General features: G+C 39.5%; 1 protein-coding gene across 2 annotated transcripts in view; it reads right to left on the bottom strand.

The window, feature by feature from the left end:
- Positions 1–457: 457 nt before the first annotated feature.
- The window catches only part of PRKX (protein kinase cAMP-dependent X-linked catalytic subunit), an 84,480-nt gene continuing 57,356 nt past the window's right edge, over positions 458–27,581 (bottom strand). For both annotated transcript variants that reach the window (XM_090064096.1, XM_090064088.1), the window contains 5 exons: positions 20,763–20,858; positions 15,333–15,390; positions 8,042–8,119; positions 7,312–7,460; positions 458–5,817 (listed from right to left, as the gene is read on the bottom strand). In XM_090064096.1, coding sequence (XP_089920222.1) covers positions 7,335–7,460; positions 8,042–8,119; positions 15,333–15,390; positions 20,763–20,858 — 358 coding nt within the window. In that variant the 3' untranslated portion in view covers positions 458–5,817; positions 7,312–7,334. The remainder of the gene's footprint in view (positions 5,818–7,311; positions 7,461–8,041; positions 8,120–15,332; positions 15,391–20,762; positions 20,859–27,581) is intronic.

Genomic DNA, 27,581 nt, shown 5'->3' with positions numbered 1-27,581 from the left:
CAGACAACCACAGAGAAACAGTTTGATATCACAGATATATTAAACATATATTTTTGAGGATCCTAAACAGAGAATAAAGATTTAGTTATAAGCACTTAATGCAATACATATGTTTTGACACTATAATAAATCAAACAGTATGAAATGAAACGGAAAGGCAGATCATTAAATCATGAACCCAGTGAACAAGATTGGGACCAAATGTTTAAAAGCTTAATGAGAATTCTGCCAATTACATTTTTCAATACTGCTGATACGCCTCAATAAACAAGAATTGGATAAATTTTTGTTCTTCAATACCTTCTGAAGCCAGTAGTTTCTGAAAAGTTTTTTAAAAATCTTGTATTGAACTAGATAGCCTTAACTCTTTTTTTCAAAAGGGACAGCTGTTTAAAAATAAATACTGCAATTTTATAGACTGACACAGAAATGTTCTCTTCGCAACAAATAGAAGCAAACTAGATTTAGACATTTTTAAAGATAAAATGGTTTATTAAATGAATAAAGAATTGACACATATTACATAAATTAAACAGCAGTAAAATCTTACTAGAGTTTATGTACAAATCACAGTGATTTTCATTGTGCAATGAGGGCTGACATGACTTTGAACAGTTACATATATATGTGAGATTGGACAAACAACCAACAACATAGAACATTAGTCTAAAGTTAATCTTGGAAATCTAGCAGTTCAAACTGGTTTAGTAGTACACTGATGCCTGCTGCAACTACCACTACCTACTATACAACCATGTATTTGTAAAGCAGTCAGGGTTTGCCATAGAAAAGTGCAAAAATGGAAAGTCTGTACACAGTACAGTACAAAAAGAATCATGCTACAAATCCTTGAAAGCTAAAAAATAATTCTAGAGTATAGGAAGCACTGCATCACAACTTTTGAATGGCAAGCAGATGGGCTGAGAAGCAGCCATTATCTTAAATGCTTTCAAAATCTGCAGAATCCCTGTTCATCCATTTCAATATTGTTTAGAACCTATATTTTGATCAATGATTTTTCTACAGTGGAAGATCACATGAGTTCAAGCTCAGTAGCACAAATATCCATTGATCCAGCTAATTTACAGGAAAATCTACAGCTTGTTCTCCATTTAAATCATGAAGCATTTTTATTATTTGGTTACAAGGCAATTGAGTTTACAACACAGCCCCACCCCCCACTTAAAACCTTATATTGGTCAGTTTAAATATAAATGAAATAATTTTTAATGGTTAACATTCCTTTTCATTGAAGCTGAAGATGGATGCAAGACATACATGTTTGTGGGAAAACAGCACTTGTTTCTTTGCCAAAGATGCGTATTAACAAAAAGCACCCATTATAAAAAGAAATTCAGAGAACACAACACTTTAATCTCATAGTAAATGAATAGCATTACAATTTTATGTAGAAACTGGAGTCCTTGATGCAGAAAGTGTTTGGGAACTCTTGATTTAGCATTTACATACAACTGAACCCAAGTACAGTGAAATCCCAACAGCAAAGAACTAAAACAAAACTGACCTGCTTTTGCAAATAAATAAGATGGGTAGGCAGTTACGCCTCATTAAATATGAGATTGTATAGAAAATAGCTGCTCTGAATGAAAAGAAAAGGGATTTTTATTTAAATAACATTATGAAGATGTTTTATTGTTAAGAATGTAAATTATCAAAAGGCAAGAGCAGTTTTATACTAGAAAGCCTGTAAAGAGATAATTAGTATATGCTAACTAAAGAGAGATCAGTAGTTGAGCTATATGCCTACACAGCTCCAAAGAGAATGTACATTCAACCTACCAGTTTAATTTAGCGGTTTGATTAGATTTTTTTTTACTGTATTCTCGCACAAGAAGTTTCAATACATCCATCGCCAGCAATGGATAAGTTTATACCCAAAAATCTAACTTCTGGTGTGAAAGAATTCAAGACCTATTACCACCACTGTGACAAAAATCAAGGATAATGTTATTCCCCTCTTCTGGTTTAGAGAAGTAAATGAGGCCTTGACAAGTTCAGTTTTATATCTGCAAAGAGAATTCTGGAAATTCTGCACATGTATTGTTGCAATATGTACATTTTGTAATAAGAAATTGGTTTTGTAGTACTCAGATTCCACAAAATACTGTAAGCTTACATTTTAGAAAGTAGACTGCATTTCATACAAAATACAAGCTGTGTTTTATGCACTTGAGTCTCCCTGGTTGAACTTGGAGAATAACTATCTTCCTGTATATAAACACAATGTGCAAAACACATTTTGCAAAGACCAGTATTTTTACCTAGTTAAATGTTGACTCTTTCTACCTGTTCTGTGTCAGTTTTATTTATTGCCACTTTCTACACAATATTTGATGTGACACTCGGGTCCCTGTCAGACATTATCGCATGATTAATGTGTAAAGCCTGATAAACAAATTGTAACATGCCATATGTTCAAGGAAATTACCATGTGATAAAAATAGCTAACCAGTTGCAAATATGATGAACCAACCTCAAATACGCTACTAATTAAATGTGGAGCATCTTTGTGGCTCATTTGTATCACACTCTAATTTGAACATGTGGCATGATACACAATGAAAGGGCTTGGCTTGGTCCTCCAGTATCCCAGAGTGCACTACTACCTGCTCCTGCCCACTCTGCAGGGAAGGTGAAGCTGTACTCCCTGTCTCAGCTGCTGTACTGAGACCCTGACTGGTCCCAGAGCAGCAACTGGGACTTGTGAACACAGCCCAGAATAGGCACAGGGCATGCTTTCTGCCCCCACCCCTACCCCTGCAGGGTAAACCAGGGCTGTGTTTGCAACTCTGGCTTCTAGCCAGGTCTGTTTCTGTGCAAAGGAGCATGGGGCAGAGATGACAGGGCTGAAACGGTCCCATAGATGGCCAGCACTGGTCAAACCTCAAGAGAATGCTCCTGACCTCATACAGCCCAAGGTCACCCTGGCTCTGCGCTGGGGGCAGAGGGAGAGTGGTGGTGGCATTCTGGAATCGCACTGACAAGCTGATGAGATCTGAGAGCTCACTGCACATGTGCCGTACAGTCAAAGGGGATGTGACTGGACTGCCCTCTGCCCACAGATCTGCCTTTGGCAGTAGCTCTCTTAGCTTCTTTAGCTGGTAAATACTGGCAGCACAAGTGAACATGCAACTTTTCCCCCACTCTGGATAGTATGCCCTTTGAATGTCAAGCCATGAACATTGCACAACGTTTATGCAACACAACTGCTCAATGACCAGTGCCTAATGAAAATAATGTCTGCTAGGTGCCTTGGGGCCTACTAATAACCATCAGCTTGTGGCACTTGCATGCAATTAAGCTGCCTTCTTATAGTGACCCAGATAGATGCTCATGGTTTGTATTTCTGCAAAAAGAGTTATGCAGTCAGCAACACCTATACTTCTGGCATATGTACAGTGATCTAATTTTCCAGTAAAGTTGAATGTGGAATGTGTTATTGGACTATTTAGACAGAATAAAGACACTAGCTACCTGTACTTGTAAGCTGTTTAGAGCTAACTGACAAAGACAGCGGTAGCTTATATAGTTGGAGACTCCTAACTTAAATCTGACTGAAGCCAGAAGCAAAATGTATTTTACTAGCTGGAGTTATGAGCCAAGTGAACTTTTGAATATTGCATTCAGGTCACGGTTTAGAACAAATAACTATCCTTGGACTAGACTTCTGCAGGCAATTCAGGCTATGACTGAGAAACAGCTTTGCGAGGAAAAGTCCACATCATCTGCTTTAATAATCTTCTCTGTAATGACTAATGAGCCATGCGCCATTAACAGTAAGACTCCAGTGAGCTGCTGTGCCTTTAAAAAATACTTTTGGTCTAAATACCATTATTTTCACTAAGAAAATTCTCTAAACACAATTACTGGAAGCATGCTTTTTCTTTTTGAAATCTAGACACTTCAAAATCAATTTCCTTATGTTATGAGAAATACCACAATGTAGAACATGAAAAAAAAAGATTTCCCTGAAATTTGATATAAATCTGCTTTCAAGTGTATATGTGCATATACGCACACACCTGCCTGCTAGTATTTTGTGCTACTTAAAAATGAAGCATTACTCCAAACACTTAAGTACAGTGAACTCCATTTAGAAATTGGTGTAGTCCACACAGAACCTGGCTGGTATAATTTTAAAACAGATCACTTCTATACAGGGTGCAAATTACAGGGGGAGCTTGGTGAGCTGAGGTGGGGAGCTGAGTCCCCCAACGCCCCACCATAAAAGATGAGAACCTTCCGTAAAATTTGAAAATCAACCTGGGGGGTGAGGGGGGAGGTCTCCAATCAGATTGCTCCTTTCAATGAACAGGTTTAATTTTTTTTGCAGACCACCCACAAGAGTCAAAATGCAATTCAAACCCTGCTTCTATACCTCAAATCCAATCCGGCATGCACAGACCTCCTAATAGTGAAGGCCTGCAGACAAGGTTCTCAGTTAGTTTAGTATAAATTTTTCAGAATAAGAAGCATAAAATTAAGCTCCAAAATCCCTATTTAGGCATTTGACTGATTTTCAAGAATGCTGAATATTGAATAGCTCCCACTGAAGTCTGTAACAAACAGAATTTCAAAGTGTGCCTATTATTGACAGTGCTCTGATCCTGGGACAATTTCAGTTGCTAAGGGGAGTCTGAAATTGTAAAAAAATGCAGAGCTACTGCAGGAAAATCACTTCCAGATAGGTCAGGAAACTCCACTACTTTTGGGGAAAATATCCAAAGATCATTCCGTATTTTGCAGCATAACTAATCAATAACAATGTTTATGGTTTCATAAACAAAATTTATTAGGATGGATTAAGTAATCTTTACTAACACAGTCCAACTGCTCTACTGCTGGTGACATTCTTTGGATTACACTTTTTTTAAACGTTGGCTTTAAAGACACCCACTCTCCTACAAAAACTGTGAAACTGAGTGATGCAGAATGACAGTCAGAGTACTTACACCTGCTCTTTATCAGCAGTATGCAGTCCTTATTATGCTTTACAGTGATTTCACATCTAAGGGAATCCCATTATACACAGTGTGTAGAAACTGAATATCCTTGTGTGTAAAAACACATCATAGTAACAGAACAAATATTTATAAATAAGTCATTAAGGTGTTTCTTAAAGGAATAATAAAACATGCCCCTTTTCTTTCTGCTTTCAAGTACTATGGTTGCGAATGTGAGGCATTGGAAATTTTAGGTACAAATCTTTTTTAAACTTAATAATTACTTTTATTTTTACAAAGAATTATAAAATGTATATAAGTTGATGAAAAACTTATTTATCCTTTTAAAGATTTTTTTTTTACCTTCAGAGAACTTCTTGAAAAACATTATTTGAAAAATAAAAATCATAGACTCTGCAAAATACAAAAATTTACATCTTTGCACAATTCCTGTGCTTTAGTTGTATGTATTCATTATATACATATATACTAATTTGTGCTTTTAATTACACAAGTTTAGTATAAACTTATAAAATTAAGTCTATGAGATAACTACGCAAAAAGGATCTGGGCATAGCAGGAACTAAACCGTAATATTTAAAATATGCAACATACAATTTTAACGAATCTACTACAGAGTAGACTATCAGCATTATAATCTACTGAACTAATGCCAAATCTACACAGGAAAAAGAAAGAGAGTCTTGTCTGTCCTTGAATTGTGTAAATAGTTAATCTACCAAAGTTCATGGAGAATTGTGGTAACACTCATTTACGTCAAAGATTGCCTTCATTTAGATACTCAGTTGTTCTTTGCGAACTTGCTCAGACCGCTTCAATTTTCTTCCAGTTTCTATTACAATAAAGAAATAAATAAATTAGTCCTAAGTTAAGTCCCAGTTAAAACAAAGCAAGACAAAACAAAACAGAACAAAAACCTTCTGACAATACAAAACACACATGGACTCGGTTCTTCTGGTCTTGCTTTTACTGAAAAAACTCTCATTAAGAAAAGCTCGAGACCAAATGACATAAAACATGACATTTTTTGTTGCGTGTTAAATTTCTCTCTCTCTTCCTCCCTGTCTCATACAATAAAAAGATTATAGTTCATGATTTTAAAGCTCAAGGCCCACAGAAAGCACCATTAGGATCACAATTTTTAATGCTCAAGAGTAGGGGTTGGCAACCTATGCCCCAAGGGCGAGATTTGGCCTCCAGAGAGATTATATACAGCTTGTTAAGCACATTTGCATGAGACTAATTTGTTTACCATCTGCCTTTTTCAACTGCTGCCTCCAGACTGAAGGACAGAGCAATGTTAATTTGACCTAAAGATCATCCTTATGTTCATAACAAGTTGTTGCTGCAAATTGTTTCTGCAACTCCACAATGCCTAGTTCAGTAAGCGTAAACCTTTTTGGCAGATGTGCCACAAAACCTCCTCTGATAGCTTTCCTTTACCCAATAAGCTGCTCTGCTTTCAGGTTACTGCCCTGTACTCCTTGCCTGATCTGACATTATTTTCTGCTTCCTGCCCTATATACCACTATATTGCCTGTTCTCTCCTCAACTGCCAAGTGCCACACAGATGCTGCCTATGCCACCTGTGGCATAGTATCTGTGCAACAGGTTGGCTACACCTGTGCTGTAGGTTGATCCCATTAACTATTTCTACTTTACCCTGGCTCACATCTCTGCATAGTGATTCTGCCCTGCAACCTTATGCCAACCAACTACAATTTGCTCAACAAAGTGTAAGGATAGATTTCATGGTATTATAACAATAATGACAAGAGCATTTGCAAAAAGGTAGTACTATAGTGCTCTCATTTACTATAGTTACTCAATTCCAAGACGAGGTGTTTTTCCCCATTAAAAATGGGGGGGAAGGGACAGAAAAGGGAAAGAGCCCAAGGTTGACAGAGGACAGAGGCTGAGATGCGGGGCTGGGGGACAGGCACAAGGCAGGGAATGTTAAGTGGGGTGGGGACAAGCAGCAAGGGGCAAACTGCCTGAAACCCTGACTGCCTGCTCCCAACACCTCCACATCACCTACCTCCCTACTGCCCCACTGTTCCCCCTCCACCACTTGATCCCCTCCCACTGTTTTCCTGCTGTAGTGGTGGTGGGATGAATTTAAGACAAACCTTCAATACTTAGATTCTATATGTGAAAAACTATAGCAACATTTCTAAACTTTCCATGTATAGAAAATTCTTGGGGGTTGTCTTAAATTCAGGGTCACCTTGGATTCAGGTAAACAAGGTCCTTTGACATTTCCTACTGAACTTCAATGTACACGATATCTGAATTGTAACTGCTGACAGTGATAAATTCCACATACCTGAAAAAGCGTGAATACCACATTCAGAAGTTTTTGAAAATTTCTAGATCCTTAGGGGGTACAGGCAGGGTTTTGTTCCAGTCATCTTCAGGATAAGCTTCAAAATTGGATGTATCCCCATCATTGGATACCTTCGGCACTATAGGAGGCTTATCAAAATGTTGAACACAAAAAACTTTAACATACATCAGTAGTTATCAAAGTAATCATTTGCAATCATCATCTTATTAAAATGTTTAGGTTATAGTAACATCTAGAGAAAAATAACTAAGCTGGTATCCTTATTGCAAATATAATAGTAACAATTCTTGTTCCAGGGACTTTATGATCTGAAACAAAGACATATAATAATGATAAGATACAGAAGCAGTTTAGGAAATGAAGACAGGGTAAAAAAGAGACAAGATGACAATGAATAGGCTGTGTGTAGGAATAGTAACAGTACATGGTTGGTGAGTTGTAATTTAAGAGTCAGGTTACTACACAAAAAGAGGTGATTTTTGAGAAGGAATTTGGGGAAGGACAAACATGGGTTTGATCACGGCCTCTAGAAGTTAAAATAACGATGGGTTTGGCATCTGAGAAATGTCATGACCCATCCCAAACATTGCACGATGTGTGGCGTTCCAGCTGGAGCTTTAAATTCCTCAGATCCCAACCCCTTCACTGTTTTAACATCTACCAGGAGCCATGATCAAAATCCGTACATAATTTCTGGGGCTAAACATACCTTTAGTTTTCTCTGAGGTACAGCATCCCAGTCTATTGATCTGAACCACCGGTGTCTTTTTACATCATCTGCACCATTCTTTAAAAAGAAAAAAAAAAAGAAAAAAATGTGAGTATTTAAGAAACAACATGCACAAGAAACCCACGAGTTGGGTTTTTATTTCTCCTGATTATGTATAATCCACATCGCATTAGCTATACACACATTTGCTCATCATGTGCAAGACTAGATCAATAATCCAGTGGTTAAGGTACTCTGAGTGGAAGGATGACCTTAATTAAAAAAAAACAAAAACCCTACTCTGAATCAGGGAGTTTAACCATTGTTATTTACCACCCAGATAACATCCCTAACCACTAGGCTAAGAGTATTATTAATTGCTCCTGCTGTCACACAGCAAACAAAGGAGGGAGAGAGAAAGGGTAGACATATGTGGTGGTGAGCACGCTCACCGAGGAGGTAGAACCTTGGTTCCAAACTTTTTTTAAAAACTTGTATTCTTTAAGGAGGCAAAAAGGGATTAATGCTTGTTTCACATCTGAACACTGGAAAACATCAGGGGGAGAAGACTGTGCACATCCTAAGGAGTACCAAGTTGTATGTCTGGATCTGTACCAAGGATCTGTCTTGAAATTCCATTTTAAGGCAATCTTTACAATACTCTTCCCTGCTGGTTAAGAGTCATTCCCCTTAATCTTTCTATGTGAGTCTTTAAAAATATCACTAAAGCACACTCCAAACAGACAAATGTCTTTACCGTGACTCAAGTTAATGAGCGCATACCTAGAAGACAAAAGAAAAACTGCAGCTCCAAATCCCAGGTTTAACTGGATGCAACATCCATGAGAAACAGCTAGAGACTTTGTCCTGGGAAACAGCCCAGGGAGTCGCCTCATGTAAAGAGGAAGGAGAAAGGGATGACAACCTGAAACAACTAGACTACTAATTTTACTTTGAGTGCCTGCTTTGCATAGAGAAAAGCTCAAGTTCGAAAAAAACTCTGAAGGTCTGTGTGAAGTCAGTGAGCATATGACTGAGCTCATAACAAGCCCCAGATTTTAAACAAACCCCAACATTTGATTTTCAAAGTTTTCCTTTAGGATATCCTTGGCCATTATTGGAACCAAACTGTTGTGAAAATATGGAATGATTTTCTGGAGATGTAGGTTTTGAGGACAAACACAGATACTGTTAGTGGCAGAGATAAAATGAAAGATGCCTTTTTGCTGTAAATCTACTGCAGTCACCCAAGAATCTGCTATATATTCCAGCAGTTCCCAATCTATGGTATGGGCACCACCAGGGCACCACTAGTGGTACCCAGACAACCTGTCAGTGGTACGTGTTAACATATTTATTATAATTATTTCATATGAAAAATTTGCTGGTGGTACTTAACGTTGTATCATTTTAAATTGGTGGTGCACAGTCTATCAGTTTGGGAACCACTGTGCTATTCTATTCTTGAATTGCTGAGGCTGAGGACTGCAAACAGGCAGCATGACCACAAAAGTTAGATCTGCCTTTGTGGACTGTTTCTTTATATTGAAATGAACTGCTCTAAGGACAACTGATCTGAGGAAAAAATAAATTAAACCTGTGCCAAAGACATGTTGGTTAGAGTTTGAAACTGTGGCTTTCTGTTCTTGAAATATGAGCATACAGACGTAATGATTTTAAGTAGAGGTGGAAGCTCTTGAACACATCTGGAGTAGCATCTTCTGATGACAGTCCTTGACCAATACATCTTAGGTGACAAACGTTTCCATTGTTGTTGAAACAAAAAGGTGGTCTTTGATTTGGATGATTCTGAAGACTAACAAAAAATTATTTAAGACAGATGAGTATCTGGTTCAGTGGAACTGAAAATAATCTCTTCCCTTTGGGTTTTTGAATGAAGAGTACCAGTCTAACTAGGTAAGATCCAGGAATAATCTTGAAGAGAAGAATTATTTTCATCCACTTCTGTAGAATGGATCATCTTTTAAAATTTGGGCAGAAGGATGAATGGAGAACCTATAGCTTGCCTACCCTAATATAAAAGGGGTAGGGGAAGAAACACTTCAAAACATTCTTTAAATTTCACAACAATGTTGCTGACAGATTTCTCTCTCTTGAAACAGTATAAAAAGCATTATGAGTTTTCCTCAGTAATCCATATTCCAGTAGTACAGACAAAGATATTTTTGCTATTACCTTATTTCCTACTGATTAAAGCCCAAAGCGAGGCATTGAAGATGTTACACAAAGCTTGTATGCATTAAGCCCACTCCACTAAGATAAGTTCATTCATTCATCTTTATATTCTTCAAATGAGTGAAGCTGTAGGGACAGCAGCATCTGATTTTGAATCCTACCTCCCAGGAGAGACCCTAGGCTACTGAGCTTACGATACTCTGCAACCAGCCCCTCTCAATCTCTTCTGCTGAAGCTATTCAGTTACTGATGCAAAGATGAATATTCAGTAGGCCAGAAATAGTGAGATGCCTCAGAATCAAACATTACTTGAACTAAAGAGATTTTTTTTCAATTCTCCAAAAATAAAAAAGCGTCTGTTTCAAGTCAACCAAAACAAGGTTTTCTTGAAGTCAAAAGCACAGCTGTAATTATTTTACTTCTCAGTGAGTGCTGTTTGAATTCTATCTTGTAACATAGATAAAATACGTATGTATATTTTATATCCTAATAAAGAAAATTATTACATTTGGACAGGTCATTTGCAGTGTTACTTTGCCCTCTAAGCCAGTCAGTCCCCAACTTATTCCAATGGTGGCAAGAGCAGACACTGACATTAGGCATGTCTACATATCACTGTACAGTGATGTTGCTATGGTGCCATACTTTAGTACTTCTTTTTGGAAGTACTAAAGCACAGCGCAGTACAGGTGGTTACCGTACCGTGCACACAGCACATGGTTAGATTTTGCCACTAAGTTGCCGTAGCAGCACACTATACTGGGGGAGCGCGTGGGTACAGCAATGTAGCTGGCCATTACATTACCCACGTGATCGCTATGTCACTGTAGTGCACTATATGGTGATGGCAGCATGTTGCTGTCACCAAAGAGCAACATGTAGATGTGACCAACACGTATTAAGTTTTAAGCTGCTAGTCCTTATAGGTACACATTTTAAAATCAAATAAGCTGCATCTTTGGTTTCAAATCTTCGTTCTTTGATTGACACTAAAATTTAAAAACATGTTATTATTTCCTACACGCAGGTATTGACACACAGATTTCTACCATGCCTTATACTCAGGTCATTAAAATTCATGCTATAAATGTATAGTACTTAATGATCTTAACAGGTTTTTTGTTCTTCCTTGAAGACTAGAGGAATGCAAGTCTTCAAAAATGTTTTACAAATCTAATGTCTTCCATCTTACAATATTAGAACAAATATATTTCTCAGTGATGTCTGATTTAAGAAAATTCTCTCCAAGTACGTCACTTTCATTATATTTTACCTTCACCATAGCTCAAAGGCTGTATCAGATGTTTTCATCATTCTTTGGGTCTCTGGCAATATTCCAGTTTGTTTTTACTTAGAGACATTACTGGCAGTTGTGTCTTTATTTTCAGAGCATGAACATTGTATAACTTGTTTATCACTCTAGTCTAACTTCACATTCTCGGAAAATATGATGCCAAACATGGCTTAAATTATTAAGTTAAAAGCATTTCTTTATGACTATAGCATACCACTTTTTGTTATTACTATTAGATGTCGTGCTAGGCATTCTCATGCCTTTTTGGATAAAAGAGATTGCTTTTTTCTGAATACCACAACACATGTCATGTACATCACTGTAGTTTTGCTAATGCACTTCAACAGATGGCCATCGTTTTCCATTAGGAGGAAGAAACCAGAGGGCTGATTTGTTTTCTGGTTTAGAACTGCCCTTAAAATGGTCTTTTAAATACAGTGTTTTTAAATATGCACTTTTCAATTTTTTCTTTGTTTTATTCTAAATGCAAAAATGCCTATTCTTTGGAGAAAATGGCCATTTTTATACTAAATCACCTTTTTATTGAATACATAAACTGAAACTAAATTGTTGGCATTTCTTCTCAAGAGCAGTAATTTGGTTAGTATATTTATTTAACTTTCTTCTCTGTAACTAATGTCCTGAGCTCTAATGGCACCATTGTACCTAAGGATATCGTCAGGGACTTCAGCACAAATGACTACCCTGGTTCTCTCTTGGCTTATGACTGTGATGGGAATAGTTATCAATGGATGCACTGCCAGAGTTGGGCCTGCAGCCTGGAGGGACTGTGTGCCATAAGATCAGCCCTCAAATCAAACAAGGTTGAGTTACATCCAACAATGCTTCACACTATCTGTCCCTAGGTGAGGACATTCAACTCTTTCTGAAGTTTCTGCCTGTATGCTGGAGTGGCCTCTCTTGGCGGTTGATTCTGACATGGGAGTTTTGATGCTATAGAAGGGACTGAGGGCATCTGTGCCAGGACTGTCTTTTGTGAGTGCTATTCTTCTGCACAGAACATTCAAATGATACTAACTTATCTGCTAGGAAAATCCTTCAGTTAGTCTCCTCAGGATAGGATGAGGCTTTCAAGGACTGTTCCAGCATACAGAGTTTTTAGCACAATGACTTATGTTCAGTTTGCATGTCACTCTTTACTAGAACATCTCTTCTCTTATGGGCAAGACTGTCATCAATGGAGTCTACCTTTTGACAGGACTAGCCCCTGCAAGCTTTAAGTCTAATATGTCACAGAAGTAAGGCTCACCACTATACTTAGTTCCAGATGGATAGATAAAAAGATAAAGACATAAATCAACAACAAGGGCATTCTGAAGTTTGTAGAAAAGCCATAAAAGGCTTTAGCAAATACCAAGCAGCAGCAGGTTAGATACTCCTCAGGTTTAATTTGGCTGCCAAATATACAAAAAGGGAAACAGAGGAGGGTTGCAAACACGTTGGCCTTCACGTAGTCCAACAGGAATTTGCACAAGTGCAGAGTACCCATGTAGACCCCCAAAATGCTGTTACTCAAAGAAATCCTACTTTGAGCAGAATGTACGTTGGCAAGCTGAAAGGAGTCTTTTACATTAATGCATAAGGATTACAATACAAAGCTGCACAATATATTGCTAGTCAGAATTCAAAATAGTTTTAATACATTTTAATATTAGATTTTCAATGCTATATTTTTATTTCAGTCAGTGCTCTCCCAAATCATTATTTTTTTTTTAACAGGTGAAGTTGCTTACCTTTAAATATGCCAAAAACAGCTACTTGCTACAGCAACCTCATACGTTTAAAGTATAAATGTAACTTTTTATTATTTTAAAATAATCAACTATCATGTGCAGCAATTCTTAAGAGGGAAAAAAGAAACTATACTATTAAACATTCAAATTATAGTTTAATTCATAAGCCAACCCATATGTTTTTTGTGATTAAAAGCCACAAAATACCAGTGGAATCTGTTCTTTACGAACTTCATACTTCAGTGCCATTAATACAAATGGAAGATAGAGCCAAATAAATGTCAGGCCTGATGTGAACAAGGAATTACCTGAATATTTCAAAGGAGGCTGATATTTGTATACCTATATCAGATTTATAAGACTTTAATAATCTGTTTCTTTCACATTTTCAGTAAAAAAAAACAACAACAAAAACCCAAAAACAAAACATGTAGCACAAATCTGCTATTCTAATTTCATAGATTTCACAGACATCAGGGCTGGAAGGGACCTCGGGAGATCATCGAGTCCAGCCCCCTGCCCAAAGGGCAGGAAGTCAGCTGGGGTCATAGGATCCCAGCAAGATAAGCATCCAATTTACTCTCAAAGGTGTTCAATGTAGGTGCTTGAACCACCTCCGACGGCAGGCTGTTCCAGACCTTGGGGGCTCGGACAGTAAAGAAATTCTTCCTTATGTCCAGCCTGAAATGGTCTTGCAGGAGTTTGTGACTGTTTGATCTAGTCATCCCTTGGGGCGCTCTGGTGAACAAATGTTGACAAATACCTTCGAAGTGAAATCTTTAAGACCACTTGCCAACTAAAATACTAGTCAACATAAGGGTGACAAAGTTGCCCAACTGAAAATAAGCCATTTGTTTCATTATTACAAGATTTAAATTAGTAAGACAAAATATTGTAAGAGGGAATTCAAGGAACATTAATTCATAAAATATTTTTTATAAAACTTAATTTAATGATTAGTATAGTCTACACTGTGATTCTTTCTACATACAGTGCTGTTAAAAAGATATCTGTTATTTTCTCCCTGTTACCCATACTTCTAAGCCAGTCTACCCTGAAGTATTTTTGTATTCCATCTTGGGATAAAAGTTTGTATTGTTTCCAGCAAAATTACTACAAAAATCCAGAAACCACGTACAGAAAGATGAAGTTCATCCTAGTATCTAAGAATAGAGCAGAAAATAGCTTTAAGCTTTTGGCTCAGACGCATGTTTTTTTCTAGCATTATGCATACAGAGTGTGTTTTCTAACGTGAATACACACCTCCCCATCAGACAAACTGCACATTCACCTCCTCCGGACATAACATTATCCAAATCCTGTTGTCAAGGAACAATGAGGGATTTGGGATCTATTGCTTACAATTTTACCACTATCATGAATTCATGTCACTTCCTTTGCCTGTGGGGTGCCACAAAATCATAAGAGAACCAATTTAAACTAAAACACAGATGGTCTTCACTTCCAAGAAAGGACCTCTCTCAAGAGGCACATGCAATTCTTCCAATTCTTAACAACATTAACATATTTTAGCAATTTAGGATGATCTCTGTTCTTCTAGGTACAAGAGAAGAGGATGAAGTTGTTTTCCTGGAAAAATGCTACATTAAAATTGGCCAAAGTAACAGAATTTTAGACAAAGAAGTACAATTATAAAGACTGCCATATGGCAACTCTGCTACTGTGGGTGGACACAACATACACACACTTCCTTTCTTCTTTTGCATTCAGACTGGAAGTAAGACTTTGAAATACAACAGCCACATTAGTAGTAATTTAGTGAAATTACACAGGTACTTTTCTAGGTTTAAGACAAAATTGACTATAACATTCATACAGCTAGTACAAGCAAGTGAAAGATTCTCAGAACAGAAAACACTACCAATATTTTCCATATCTTAATAAAAAAAACCCATGTAGGTCTCAAAATCTACATATACAAAATAAAGAAACTTAGTGCTAAATGTTGAATTACAAGTTTTTGTAAGTAGTATTTTTTTTTCCAATGTTGAACTTTGCATTGCATGACAACACATTTTATACTAACCTTCATATTTCCTAATCTTCTTGTCCTGTCAACCACAAGTAGCTTCTTAATAAGGTCTCTGTAACAAAGATAAGATTTGTTTTTGTTTTCCGATACAACAACATTTATACTTTTATTTAGTCATTGTGAGCATATTGAGATCTTGGAGCACTTTCTTTTTACCTAATATATTATTTTTACCAAATAATTATTCACTTTTTCCATAATCCAGAATAGTTTCTGTTTCAAGAGTTCAATGCATGAACAGAAATAGATCACCTATCATCAGAGTAAATGATATGAAATTCCCCCTACAGACTGTAGTTTCTAAACAAAAGGATTTGTGAAATATTAGAGAAAGACCAAGCACTCTAGAAGACTGAGAGGGGATTTAATAGTAGCCTTCAGCTACTTGAGGGGTGGTTACAAAGAGCATGAAGTTAGACTTGTGTCAGTGGTGGCAGATGGCAAAGTTACAGCAAGGGAAATTTAGGTTAGATATTATGAAAAACTCTCTCACTAGGAGGGTAGTAAACCACTGGGACAGGCAGAGAGGTTGTGGAATCTCCATCCCTAGAGGGTTTTAAGACCTGGGTAGACAAATCCATGGCTGGAATGATCTAGCTGGGGATGATCCTGCTTTGAGGAGATTGGGACTAGAGGACCTCTTGAAGTCTCTTCCAACTCTAATTTTCTGTTTCTATGAATTCTTCCTTTGTATTTTGTTGGATTTTCCAAATCTTAAAACACAACTCAGTTCTGCAGAGCACAATTTTATGCAACAAAATAAACAATTAAACAGAAAATTATTTAATATTCTGGTATCAGGTTTTTGTCAAAGATTAGTTTAAATTCTACCTCTGTTAAAACACACACAGAAAATTTGCAAGAACCAGTCACCTGCTTAAAAACAACAGTGAGCTTGTATTTACATGCCTCTGTTCCATTGAAAAAACCCCAAAAGTACAGTTTGAGACATTAATATTGTTTGAGGAACTTTGCACAAAGCCAAATTACATTTAAAAGACAGTAGATTAACAATTCAGAAGTCCCTGGTTAATTAAATACAAGGTACTACTAAAGTGAAAAAACAATGAAGTGAAAAATTTCATTTTGTTGCTCTAACAAACTGAGATTTCACCAACTGAAATTACCTTTTATATACACAGATATAAAAACATAATTTTGCTCGTTGTATATAGTAAGTTGCACTAAATCTTAAAAACTAATTTGACATTTATCTACAGGTTAATTTCCTTCTACGTCAGCAGGGTAAAAAAAAAAAAAAAAAAAAAAGGTATATTTAAAAATCATTAATTTCCAAAGGGAAAAATAAAAGGTTTAACTTTCTTTACTGTTCCACAGCTCAAGAAGTGTAATGATATTTAAGGTAACTTGCATAGGACTTCAATGGACTTTAAAGAGGCATTTCTCACTAAAAACTTATAAATGTCAGAGCAATATTTACCTAACACAGCGAATATATTTAACTTTTCAAAAATCAGGTTTTCATAAAGGAGGCATGGTCAGCATGAAATAAATCATAACATCCCACCAAAATAAAGACTGAGCCACAGCTGTTCTAAGTCGTATCAGTAGGGTGTATGAAAGATGTGTGAATTGAATAAGTTTGTCGAACAGCCTACATAGAGAAACTTAACGAGAAAATATTCAATTTTCAAAAATAAAATAATAAAAATTTAAAGTGAAAAAGTGATTTCCTAATCTTCCTTAAGATTTCCAGTCAATTTATATTCAACAATGCAACTAAAGTCATTTGGTAGGCGCATCCTCTTAGAGGAGACCAAAGGATATAACAAGGTGGAAGGGAAGAAATCTAATGACTTGTTTCAAACAAATAAATAAAACTGCCCTAAGGAAAAAAGAAAAAGAGACTGAAAACTGATTCAAATGTCAAACAGAGGGCTACATAGTAAGCTGAACACTGGGTTAAAAACAAAAAGTGGAACTCATTTTTAATATCACTATTATAAGCCACCATTTTATTTATATTCATAGCTGCTTAGGAAATTGAGTTGCGCCACCTTCTTCACCTGCTTCAACATTGGAAATGCAGAAAATACACAGCATGGGAATGAATTAGCTCATCGTTGAGTTGTTACTGAAGCTGTGCAGGTGGGCTATGTTCAAACAGAACAACTATTTTTATTACTGTTAGCCATCATTATATTATCCACTTCCTGAAATATACAAGTTCAGTCTCTGATCTGAAGAATTTACAATATAAGAAAAAAACCCTACAGAGTAAGGGCAGAGTGATCAAAGAACAAGTGGCTGGTACACACATTAATTCCACTTTAAAGAAAAATACGCATAGGGAACTCTCTCTTATCTAGAGATTTCTTACAACATTTTGACAGAAATGGTTTGGAGAAGAGAGTTGAACTATGAGATGATCGATCTAGGCAAGTCAAGAAAGACATTCCACGTATCCAGGGTAGGAAGGAAAACAAATAAAATACAGACGTTGTTGAAAACTCAGATAAACTGGAAAACAAAATCAGTGCCAGTGAACAGCAATGTGAAAAACGGCACACTGATAAAGAGAAAAAGCAGATATATGAAGGGCAATATGGGCAGTATCAAGAAGCTTGAACAGTTCAGCAAAGAGGAGAAACCAGCAAGAATATAATTGGACAGGCAGGATAACATGGTCTGATCAACAGCTTATCTCAGGAGCCATATCTTCTACAGAGCTTACAGAATTTCATGAGCATCAGGAAAGTCTAATTTAAAAAATAAGACAGAAAAAAGCCTCTCATAATGAACACAGGAGAACAAGACCATCAAGAACCTCTGGTATCTAAAAAGAAGAAAAGTAAGAAAATTAGTTATTATACACATTGTCGTTCTCCTATGACACTAACTTAACATATGAGAGAGAAGACTCAAAGATAATCCCGAAGCTGAGAATCCAAGCAACAGGAAAGTGTCCGTGACAGAAGGCGGCCAGGTATGGAAGGAAGTGGAATGAGATTAGAATTAAAAAGGAGTTTTGTTCAAGGTGGTGGTGGAAAGCAAGGGAAGAAATATTGACAAGTTGAAAGAAAATGAATAGAGGGGATTGCATAGAGGGAAGTGGCTGGGAAACAAAAAACAAAATGAAGAGGTGTCAGCCTGGAGAACAGAATAAACCAGTGGTGCTTAACCTTTCGGCTCCATGGGCCAGATGAGTGCCATGCTGCTCATCTGCGGGCCATATTGGGCCCTGGGGCCCAATACCATCTCTCTTCTCTGCATGATGGAATTTGGGCCCTACGGAGCTGGTGCTGTCTCCTCCCACCCTTGAGCACTGGGATTGGATCCCAAGAGCCTTGCACTATCCCCTCCCAGGCCCCAGCACATAAGGATTTGGTCAGAAAGGCCTGGCACCACTCTCTACATACTGGCCCTGGGTCCCAGGAACCCAGTTCTGGCCCTTCCTATCCTCTATGTCCTGGGATGGGGTCCCGAGGTCTGGAACTGCCCTCTCCAAACCTCCCACACTGAGATTGGGCCCTGAGTCCTGGCACTGCTTCCACACAGCCCTGTGAGCAGGGATCAGGCTCTGGATCTAGCACACAGGGTCTGGTGATTTGAAAGCAGGGAAGTGGTGGTGCCAACCCCCCCACCGATAAATTTCTGGACCCGTTTGGAGCCCTGCAGGCCAGATTACATGTTGTTGTGGGCTAGATCTGGTCTGTGGGATGGGCACCCTTGAATTAAACCATGATACTTAATGAGATCACTCCAAAATAAGAAATGGGGTCCTCTGTGGGATTCCCTGGAAAGAGGGAGTGGAAGAGGAAAGTGATCAGCCAAGAAAGAGCCTTTGAAAACTTGGTGGAAAATGTTCAAAACTATGAAAGAAGTGTATTCAAAGATTGTGATGTGTAATGTAGCCTATGTTCCTTATTGAAGAAGTTTGACTGAATAGAGGACCCTGCACTCACAGGAAGACTGCAGGTCTTCTACAGCACCCAACCTTTTCTGTATGGTACAATGATAACTGCACAACTGAGAGTGTTGAATATAAACAGATGTTGACACAGGCCCCAGCTTTAAATGCTTTCACCACATTAACCTTGTCATCAGGGACAAAAAAAGAACAAATAAAGACTCTGTCCTGTTTATCTTCTGGTTGCATGCCCAGAATTTGTTGCAGACAATATGTTTGGACATGTACACTCCTGAGGTAGCCTATATGAAAAAAAAGTGAGAACAGGAAACAATAGTTAAGTGGTAGCACCACCAGCAGCATTTCAAAGACAACTGTTATTCAAAGATGTGCAGGCCATGGGTGCTGGCTAATCTGAGATGCTGAAATGAAGTATCTGCTGATTTTCTGTGATGAGCTTTTGACAAGCTTCATGAGAGATGTAATTCACATGATGTGCGAGACAAAAAGGAAGTGGAGGTATTAGTGTAAGCTGGCAGATAGTGCCCTGTTCACCCACCCAGTATGAACAACATAAATCCTAGCAACACTAGCAGAGTACACAAAATGGAGAAAAGTATAGTCTGGCTTTAGACATAATACATCTGCAGTGCTATATATGCTCTTATACTGCTATAACAGCTAGCACACTTAGGATAACTGTAGCACCACAAAGATGACAGCTCCATTACAAAAAAGTTCCCGTTTAATTTTATAGCACAACACATAGCACATGGATCATTTTAGGACTTTTTGATGCGTCCCCCACATACCACAATGCTCCGTTCTCCCCACCCCTCCATACATCCTCCAGGGAGATGGAGAGAAAGCAGCTTTCTTCCCAAGAGCCCATGATGAGCACAGCTGTAGCTCTGCTTCCTGAAGCTGCTGTTTACAGAGACATTACTGCACCGGGGGAGCAGTAGCTTTGCTGGATAAACGTACTACTTCAGCCACTGGCTAAAGTAGTATCTAGTGTACCAACATATGCAGGAAATTAACTGAGGAAGATATTACCATTTAAGTCTAATTATTTTTCCTCCACTTGGAATTCAAGATTAAATGTAATCCAAAACAGTTTTCAACAGTGTTATAGCATGATATGATATCCTCCTACACAGACACATTAAAACAATGCTGAAGAGATATTTAGAATGATAATGCCATATTTACTCATGTCCCAGACAAGGTTCCCCTCTCACAAACCTCAACCAGCATGGGGAAACAAAGCCTTGTCTTAGATTTAAGTACTGGCCTGGTATGAGTAGCAGCAGCAAGGAGCAGAGATCTGGACTCTCTTGGTCCCCAACAGGGCAGGGGCAGGGAGAGGGAACAAATTTAAGATGACCCTCCAATAATTAAATTCTATATACGAAACATTATAACAAATTTCTAGTTGTTCATGTACAGAAACTAATTATTAGACGGTTGCCTTAAATTTGAATTCACCTCATGTTCAGGTAAAAATTGTAATAAAAACTGGGAATTAGAAAAAAAAAAATCAAAATACTTACTTTACATATAAGTCCAAATGTCTGGGGAAATCAATTTTGCCAGCAAGAATCTTCTGATATATGCCAAATGGGTTGTCATCAAAAAATGGTGGAAACCTATTTGAATAAAACATATCAAAACCATAGTTTTGTTTTTATTTAAGGGGTAAAATATATATAATGGTATTATATCAAAGCAAGTTCTCTTTCCACAAAATTGTGAAATGTATAATTTATTTTCTTTGTATTCATGCACCAAAGAGCAAAGTCAAATACCAAGTTATGGTAGCTATTTTGCAAAGTGGACTTTGTGTATACTGCATGTTGAAAACATACTATAAAACTGAAATTTAAAGAGGACTATTTAATTTTATTACTAAATGTTAAGAAGGGAATTTACAGAGTTGAATGGGTAGAAGGAAATAGAGAGGCCTGGACAAGGGGTGGCTACATTGTACGGGGTGGGAGGGATACGGCACAACTCAGTTGCATAGCGAGGGTATAGCCGACTTAGCCCAGAGTGGGGTTGGGTTGGAGGGGTAGGAGAGTTAGGGGCACGACGCTTACAAAGGAGAAAGGATCTATAAATGCCCCGCTCAAGGAAGCCACATTGTTACAAAGTGGTAGGATCTGAAAAGTAAGATCAAGTACAATACCTTACCGGTTACTGTTTGTCACACAGCAGGGAGCAAGGAATGGGGTGGGGGGGAAGGGAAGAGGGCAGGGTAGAAGAGAAGCAAGACAGTGCCCCTGAAGGCAGCAAGGCAGGCAGGAGGAAGGGAGGAGCAAGGAAAGGAGAAGGCACAGGGAGTTGGGAGACTAATACCTAGTACAGAGAAAGCAGTAGGGGAGCTGCAAGGGTCCTAATCCTTCTTCTGGCACTGCAGCCCTGGTCCCTTTCCTGTCATCCGCTGGAGGCATGCACATACCCACCGCTAGCAACGAGCCAAGCTAAGGCTCCATGGACCCTGGTGCAGCCACTTGCAGTCTCCCTGCTGCCTGCCACAAGCAACCCAAGCTCCAGGCAAGCCCTGCCACCCACCATAGAGCCCAGGCTGCTTGTAGCAGGCAGTGAGTGAGGAGCTGAACTGAGGTCCATGGAGCACTGGCCCAGCTCACTGAAGCTGGTGGGTATATGTGCACCTTGGGGCAGATGGCAAGGAAGGGGCCAGGGCAAAATGCCACAAGATGGATTGGGCCCTTCATGGCTTCGCCATAATCTGGCCCAAGGTGCATGTGCACCTGCTACAGGCAAAAAGCTGGGCTGGGACTCCATGGATCTCAGCCTGGCTGTCAGTGGCAGCTGGGGCTTTCCCAGCCCTTTGCTGCCAGCACTAAGTGGCTGATCGGGAGCCAACTGCAGGCAGCTGCAATGAGCCCCCACCACAGCCACACAGAGCCGCAGGCGGCAGCAGCAAACAAGGGGCTTTCCCAGCCCACTGCTGCTGCCTGGAGAACAAGTGACAACATTAGGGGAATTTAATCAATCAGTATTTACATCCCTAGTCCTGAGCATTTTGTTGAGTGGGAAACCTGGGTTCAAAACCACTTTGTATGAGGGAGCCACTAACATATGGGCTAAAAGCCAAGACAGACCTCCCTTCTTTCTCTTCCAGGTCACGCACATGTTCCAACCTAAGGCTATGTATCCAAATGTAGCTGCAATTTGCCTAAGTGGCAAAAAATCTCTTGGACAGCTACACTTGAACACACAGCCTTAGGTGAAAACATATTTTTGAGCTCACTTCTTAATAGTTTTATGACTCCTACATGGAGTAAGATAGGAGCTCAGTTTTTCACTTACATGACTAAAATCCATGTAAGCAACATTTAAGCATGCATTTACTTAATGAATGGTGTGATGGGATCTGCACTCTAAACCCAAGAACCACATCTTCTGCTATGCCTCACATACATGGCAACATGCACAATTTTGGGACAGGGGAACATATCCCAATTATGTCATTACTACTTGCCAGTGTAGAGGGAGCCTGGAAATGTTCTATTCGGACCCTCCTGCACTGGTAAGCAGAAAGCTGCTGAGTGCCCCTTGCCACACTGAAGCGAGTTTGACATCTCTGATGCAGGCCCAGGCCCAGGCCCAGGCCCCAAAATCAGCTGACTGTGGGCCCAGCCTTGGAACCCTGCTAGGGCTAGTCTCAGAACCCAACCTCATAGCTGGCATCAGGCTGCACACCAAAGATCCTGCCACATATTTAGTTAAAGCTAATATAAAACAGCTACAAAATTATTACACGTTTTGTAGAATAATTTGCTAGCATATCTGGTTTTACTGGGCCATTAATTGCTGGGTTACTATTTAAGACATGATTAACTGGTTCATCTCATAAACATAACATCTGCTAGAGCCCTTAGATATCCCAGGGATAGAACAGAACCTCAGCTTATAACTGTGCACTATGAAGCTATCAGGTAAAGAAAGCAATATATGAGTTCCCGTTTTCTTCTCAATGTGAAGATACTATATTCTTATATAGTACATATGCAATCAAACTTGCATTTCCTGAGTTCAGGGGCGTTCAACTTCTGGTCCACGGGTTGGGAAATGTGGCTGGGGCACACTCCTTCCCCCAGCAGGGTCGGATCGGGACCTGGCCACATCGGGCTAGGCTGTCCCCCTCTCCCCTCCCCTTGGCCAGATGGGGCTCCTACAGAATCTGGCCCATGAAGAGATTGGGAACAGTCCATCTGGCCTGTGATCCAAAAAGGTTGAGCATCATTGCCTTATCTTATTCTTATTACTAAACTAAGGAATACCTTGCTAAAATCCAGGTCTATAACAGCCATCGCTCTTCTGCCATCCACTAAACTTGCAACAACAAAATCAGTTTTAGACTGTTTTCCCATGAAAAAGGCAAATGAGAATACAACTGCCTTTTCCTCAGCATGTCCACAGTAAGTGCATTATGTTTCTATATCTGGACATAGGAAGTTAGCTCAGAACAGTGCCTAGGAGCCGAACTAAGACATTTTGGCTCCCTCCTATGAAAGATCCCTGACTGCTGATGCAACACATTGCAGGGAAGTTCTGTGAGAATCTCCATTGTGAAATGGTGAAGAACAGGTAGGAAGGTTAAGTATGCTAACCTAATAGCTCTTGGCATCACAAGTTTTCTGGTCCCTTGCAATCGTAAGTGGCCCACAAACGCTTCCCAGCCTGTATCAACTTACCCTAACAATGAAACTCTAAGGTGGAGGATATAGTGGGTGCTCACCCTTAGCACCCTTTCTCAAGCCTGTTGGAGACCAAGAGAGGGCATTGAGGACGACTCCAGAACAGACTCGCAGACAAACTTCTGGGTCTGGAGTGTGCCTGTGGAGTTAGGTACCTGGAGCATGTCAGCTTCTCCAGTACCTTAGAATGTAGCTCCCATCATATAAACCAGCATTTGTAGGGCTCATAGAGAAAAGGGAGAAAGCTTATTGCATCTTGCCAGTACTGAATGCCTGGGGTCTTTCCTGGATCCCAAAGATACTCAGGTATGGGCCAAAGAGACTGCTTTTTCTGACTCTCACTTAGTGTTCCACATTCTCAGTTTTTACTGATTTTCATTGCTAAATTCCCCAATTTTTTGTCACTCAGTTTTTACTGATTTACACCTGCTTTTCAGTTCAAATCCCTGATAACTGGCATGAGTGGGAAATGGTCGGTAAGCTAAAAGTGCCAGTGTGTCAGTTACCTGAGGCACCGGTTTCCGGCTGGAACTGTGTGGAGGGGCCGGCGGCCCGGCAGGGGGGGTGGCCACATCCACTATATAAGGGCACAGTGCATCTGGCTCTGACTCAGGGTGAGGTAAGGCAGGATGGGCTGCAGGAATTACGCTTGGGGGAGAGCTGTACCACACCGGTTTTAGCTTCGGCCCTGCCCCAGGTGCTGGGAGCTGAGCCCCTCGATTTTTCCCCCTCGAGTTAAACCATTTTTTCCCCCCGTTTCCTCTATTTATTCTGATTTCATCCTGATTTTTACATTTTGAAGACAACCCTGAAAAATTCCTGGACTTTTTTTTTTTTTAAATAAAAACTGAGAACGTGGAACACTATTCATACTACTTTTACTGTTAAGCATTTCATTACATTCTGCTTAAGATCCTTTTTCACTTTTGTGATAAAGTACATGAAGTAGAACTCTGTTTCCCACACTCCCAAGATGCCTCATCTTTGGCTCCTAGATAAAGTAGAGAAGCCACTTTTGAAGGTAATAGACTCATAAAACGGTCTTTGAGGAAAATGGGAAGGAGAAGCACTGAATGGAAGTGTACCTAGGTGACAACAGTGCACTATGACAGCAGGACAACGATAGCTAATGTTATCAGGTTGCGACAGCTATACAGACATGATGGAATGGAGCAGACAGTTTCTGAAAATACCAGAGACTTCAGATCAGTTCTGGTGAGATGTCAGGCATCCCCTGTTAAATAGGTCATTGAGCTGGTCCAAGTTGGAACTTCTGAAGTCCAAGATACAGTAGTCAGTCTTGGGGGTATCTCATGGTAATAACACTGAAGTTGGGGAACATTACCTATTTGTAGGGATCTACCAAATTTGCAATCACATGATTTTTGCAGAAACCGCACATTTGGGCAGGCTCTACAAACAAACTAAAAAGCAGACTCTGTCATTTTGGCAGGCTCACTTTAAAACAAAAACAAAAACCAAGTTGCAAGCTGTGAAGCCCTGCAGTCCTGAATCAAAGTGGGGGGACGGGAGCAAATCAGAGACTGAGCTTGTGACATAGATTCAGTCTCAGAGACCGTTCAAGGCTAGTTAGGAAAGGAAAAAGATTTTGGCGTTAGCTTTTAAAGCAGTCATAGGCAGGCTGCTACAGCATGGTGCAGCCTGAGGGGGATTCTTCAGCACGCCCATTGAGAAGAAATCCTCCAAGACAGCCAAATACATTTCAGTGCTGGACTGTGTAAGATAGTACCCTGCAGGCATGTTGCACACGGATGGAGGCAGACTGTTCTGTACTGCCTGTAATATAACTCTGGATGCGTCAAGGAAAGGAAAACCCAGTATAGAGAGACACTTAAGAGTCCAAGGCATACATGAAGCAAAAGGCTGTTGCAAAGGCTGAAGATCAGAGCAAAAAAAAGTGACTTGTGATTGTATCTTCACTCCTTAAAAGGTCCATGGAAAGCAGTATGGCAAGGCAAGAGGTGGCATTTTCCCTTGTGGAAGCTTTTGTGACAACAAACATCCCACTGGAAAAACTTGATCACCCCAAATTAAGGGATTACCTGAACCAAAACATGCCAAATGCCAGCAGTTTTCCACTTGCCAACAAGATTCATCAAGACTGTCTCCCTACAATGATTGCTTTGTAAGTACAATCCATAAAAGCTGCACTGGCAGAGTATGACGACTCCTCCATTGTGGCTAATGAAGCCACCAACCCTCAAGATAACTACATGCTGCATAATTTATTGTACCAAAGAGCTGGACTGACTGGGACCTGCCTGTGTTTCAAACAGAGCCAGTCGACCTCACATCTGTCAATTTTTCTACCACATCTCATGAAGGTATTTGTCAACTACGGCATAGAATTTAACAAAATCTCAGTATTCCTGTCCCACAACGCCACGTACATGTGCAAGGCTTTCTCTGAAGTGCTCTGAGGAATGCAGTACATGTCATCGGTAATGCACATTCTGTCTTCATTAAGTGACATCTGGTGCATGCAGTTCCCTGATGTGGGTAGCCTGGCATCTTCCTTCCAGAAAGTCGTCAAGCCTTGTCCAGGCCGCAAGAGATTTTGTCGCCTGTCAAAGTGGGAACTCACATGGCAGTGTGCCACTGCCACCAGAGCCTGGGAATTTGTGGTTCAACATGTTCTGTTACTCTGCCAAGCATATGTGGTACTACTAGCAGTTTGTGAGTAAAGAGCTGCAAATTGCATTCAGCACACAATGCATGCTTAAGTTGCGCAGTCTTTTAAGGTGAGGTGACATTCAAAATCAAGTGATGTTTTTGGCTGACAATACCACCTGGTTCAGGGAGCTTCTGATGTGGTCTGAAGGCTGGCAGGCTGTGATCCACCAAGAACACAAGCTGATTTGATAAGTTATGTCAAAGATAGGGCATAGCAAAAATTGTCAAGCTGTCCTTGTGAAAACCAGCAGTCAGGAACTGTTCCAAACTGTTCCAGACAATAGCTGTGAAGCTGAACCAGTACTAGAAGGCACAACCCATCACTGCAACCGTGGTTCAGACAACTGGCTATCTCCTTCCTTAGTGCTGTTCGGATTTTGGACCCCAACGAGGTGCTTGTTCTGAGTTGTGAACCTCAGCTACTAAATGGAATGGCGGAAAGAGCATGGCAACGAATGCGATGCTTATGTGAACTTTGTCAAAGAGTGTCAGATGCCCGTGTCTGTGCCTGTGCGCAACCAGTTTACACATCTCTGTGCTCTGGCCAGATGCTGTTTCACCATTCCAACAACTCAGCGGATGCTGAGCGTGCCATCTCAGTGTACAGATAAGCATTCACCCAAAAAAGATGGAGAATGTCTGCAGCAACTACAGCTGAATGCCACATGCTCACATTTAATAGCCAGCATGAATTGCCCCTCTCATGGTTAGCATTCAGTTTAAGTGAAGTGCTTTTTATAATGCCCTTTAATAAAGTGTACATAGTTGGTATTTGTTAATAAAGTATATATAGTTGATATTAGTTACAACTCATGTTATATATAACTTTCTTTTAATAAGATATTTCAGTTTATAACTAAGTGCTGATGGTGCTTAATAACCAAGAATCCTGGTTTTCTCCGATATAAAAAAAAATCCTCAATTTTTGGATTAAAAAAAGTAAATCAAAAT

The sequence above is a fragment of the Crocodylus siamensis genome, chromosome 1 (genome assembly GCF_052110815.1).
Source record: "Crocodylus siamensis isolate JL-2025a chromosome 1, ASM5211081v1, whole genome shotgun sequence".
Classification (NCBI taxonomy): Eukaryota; Metazoa; Chordata; order Crocodylia; family Crocodylidae; genus Crocodylus; species Crocodylus siamensis.
The sequence above is the reverse complement of the archived record's forward strand: the minus strand, read 5'-3'. Positions and strand labels throughout refer to the sequence as shown.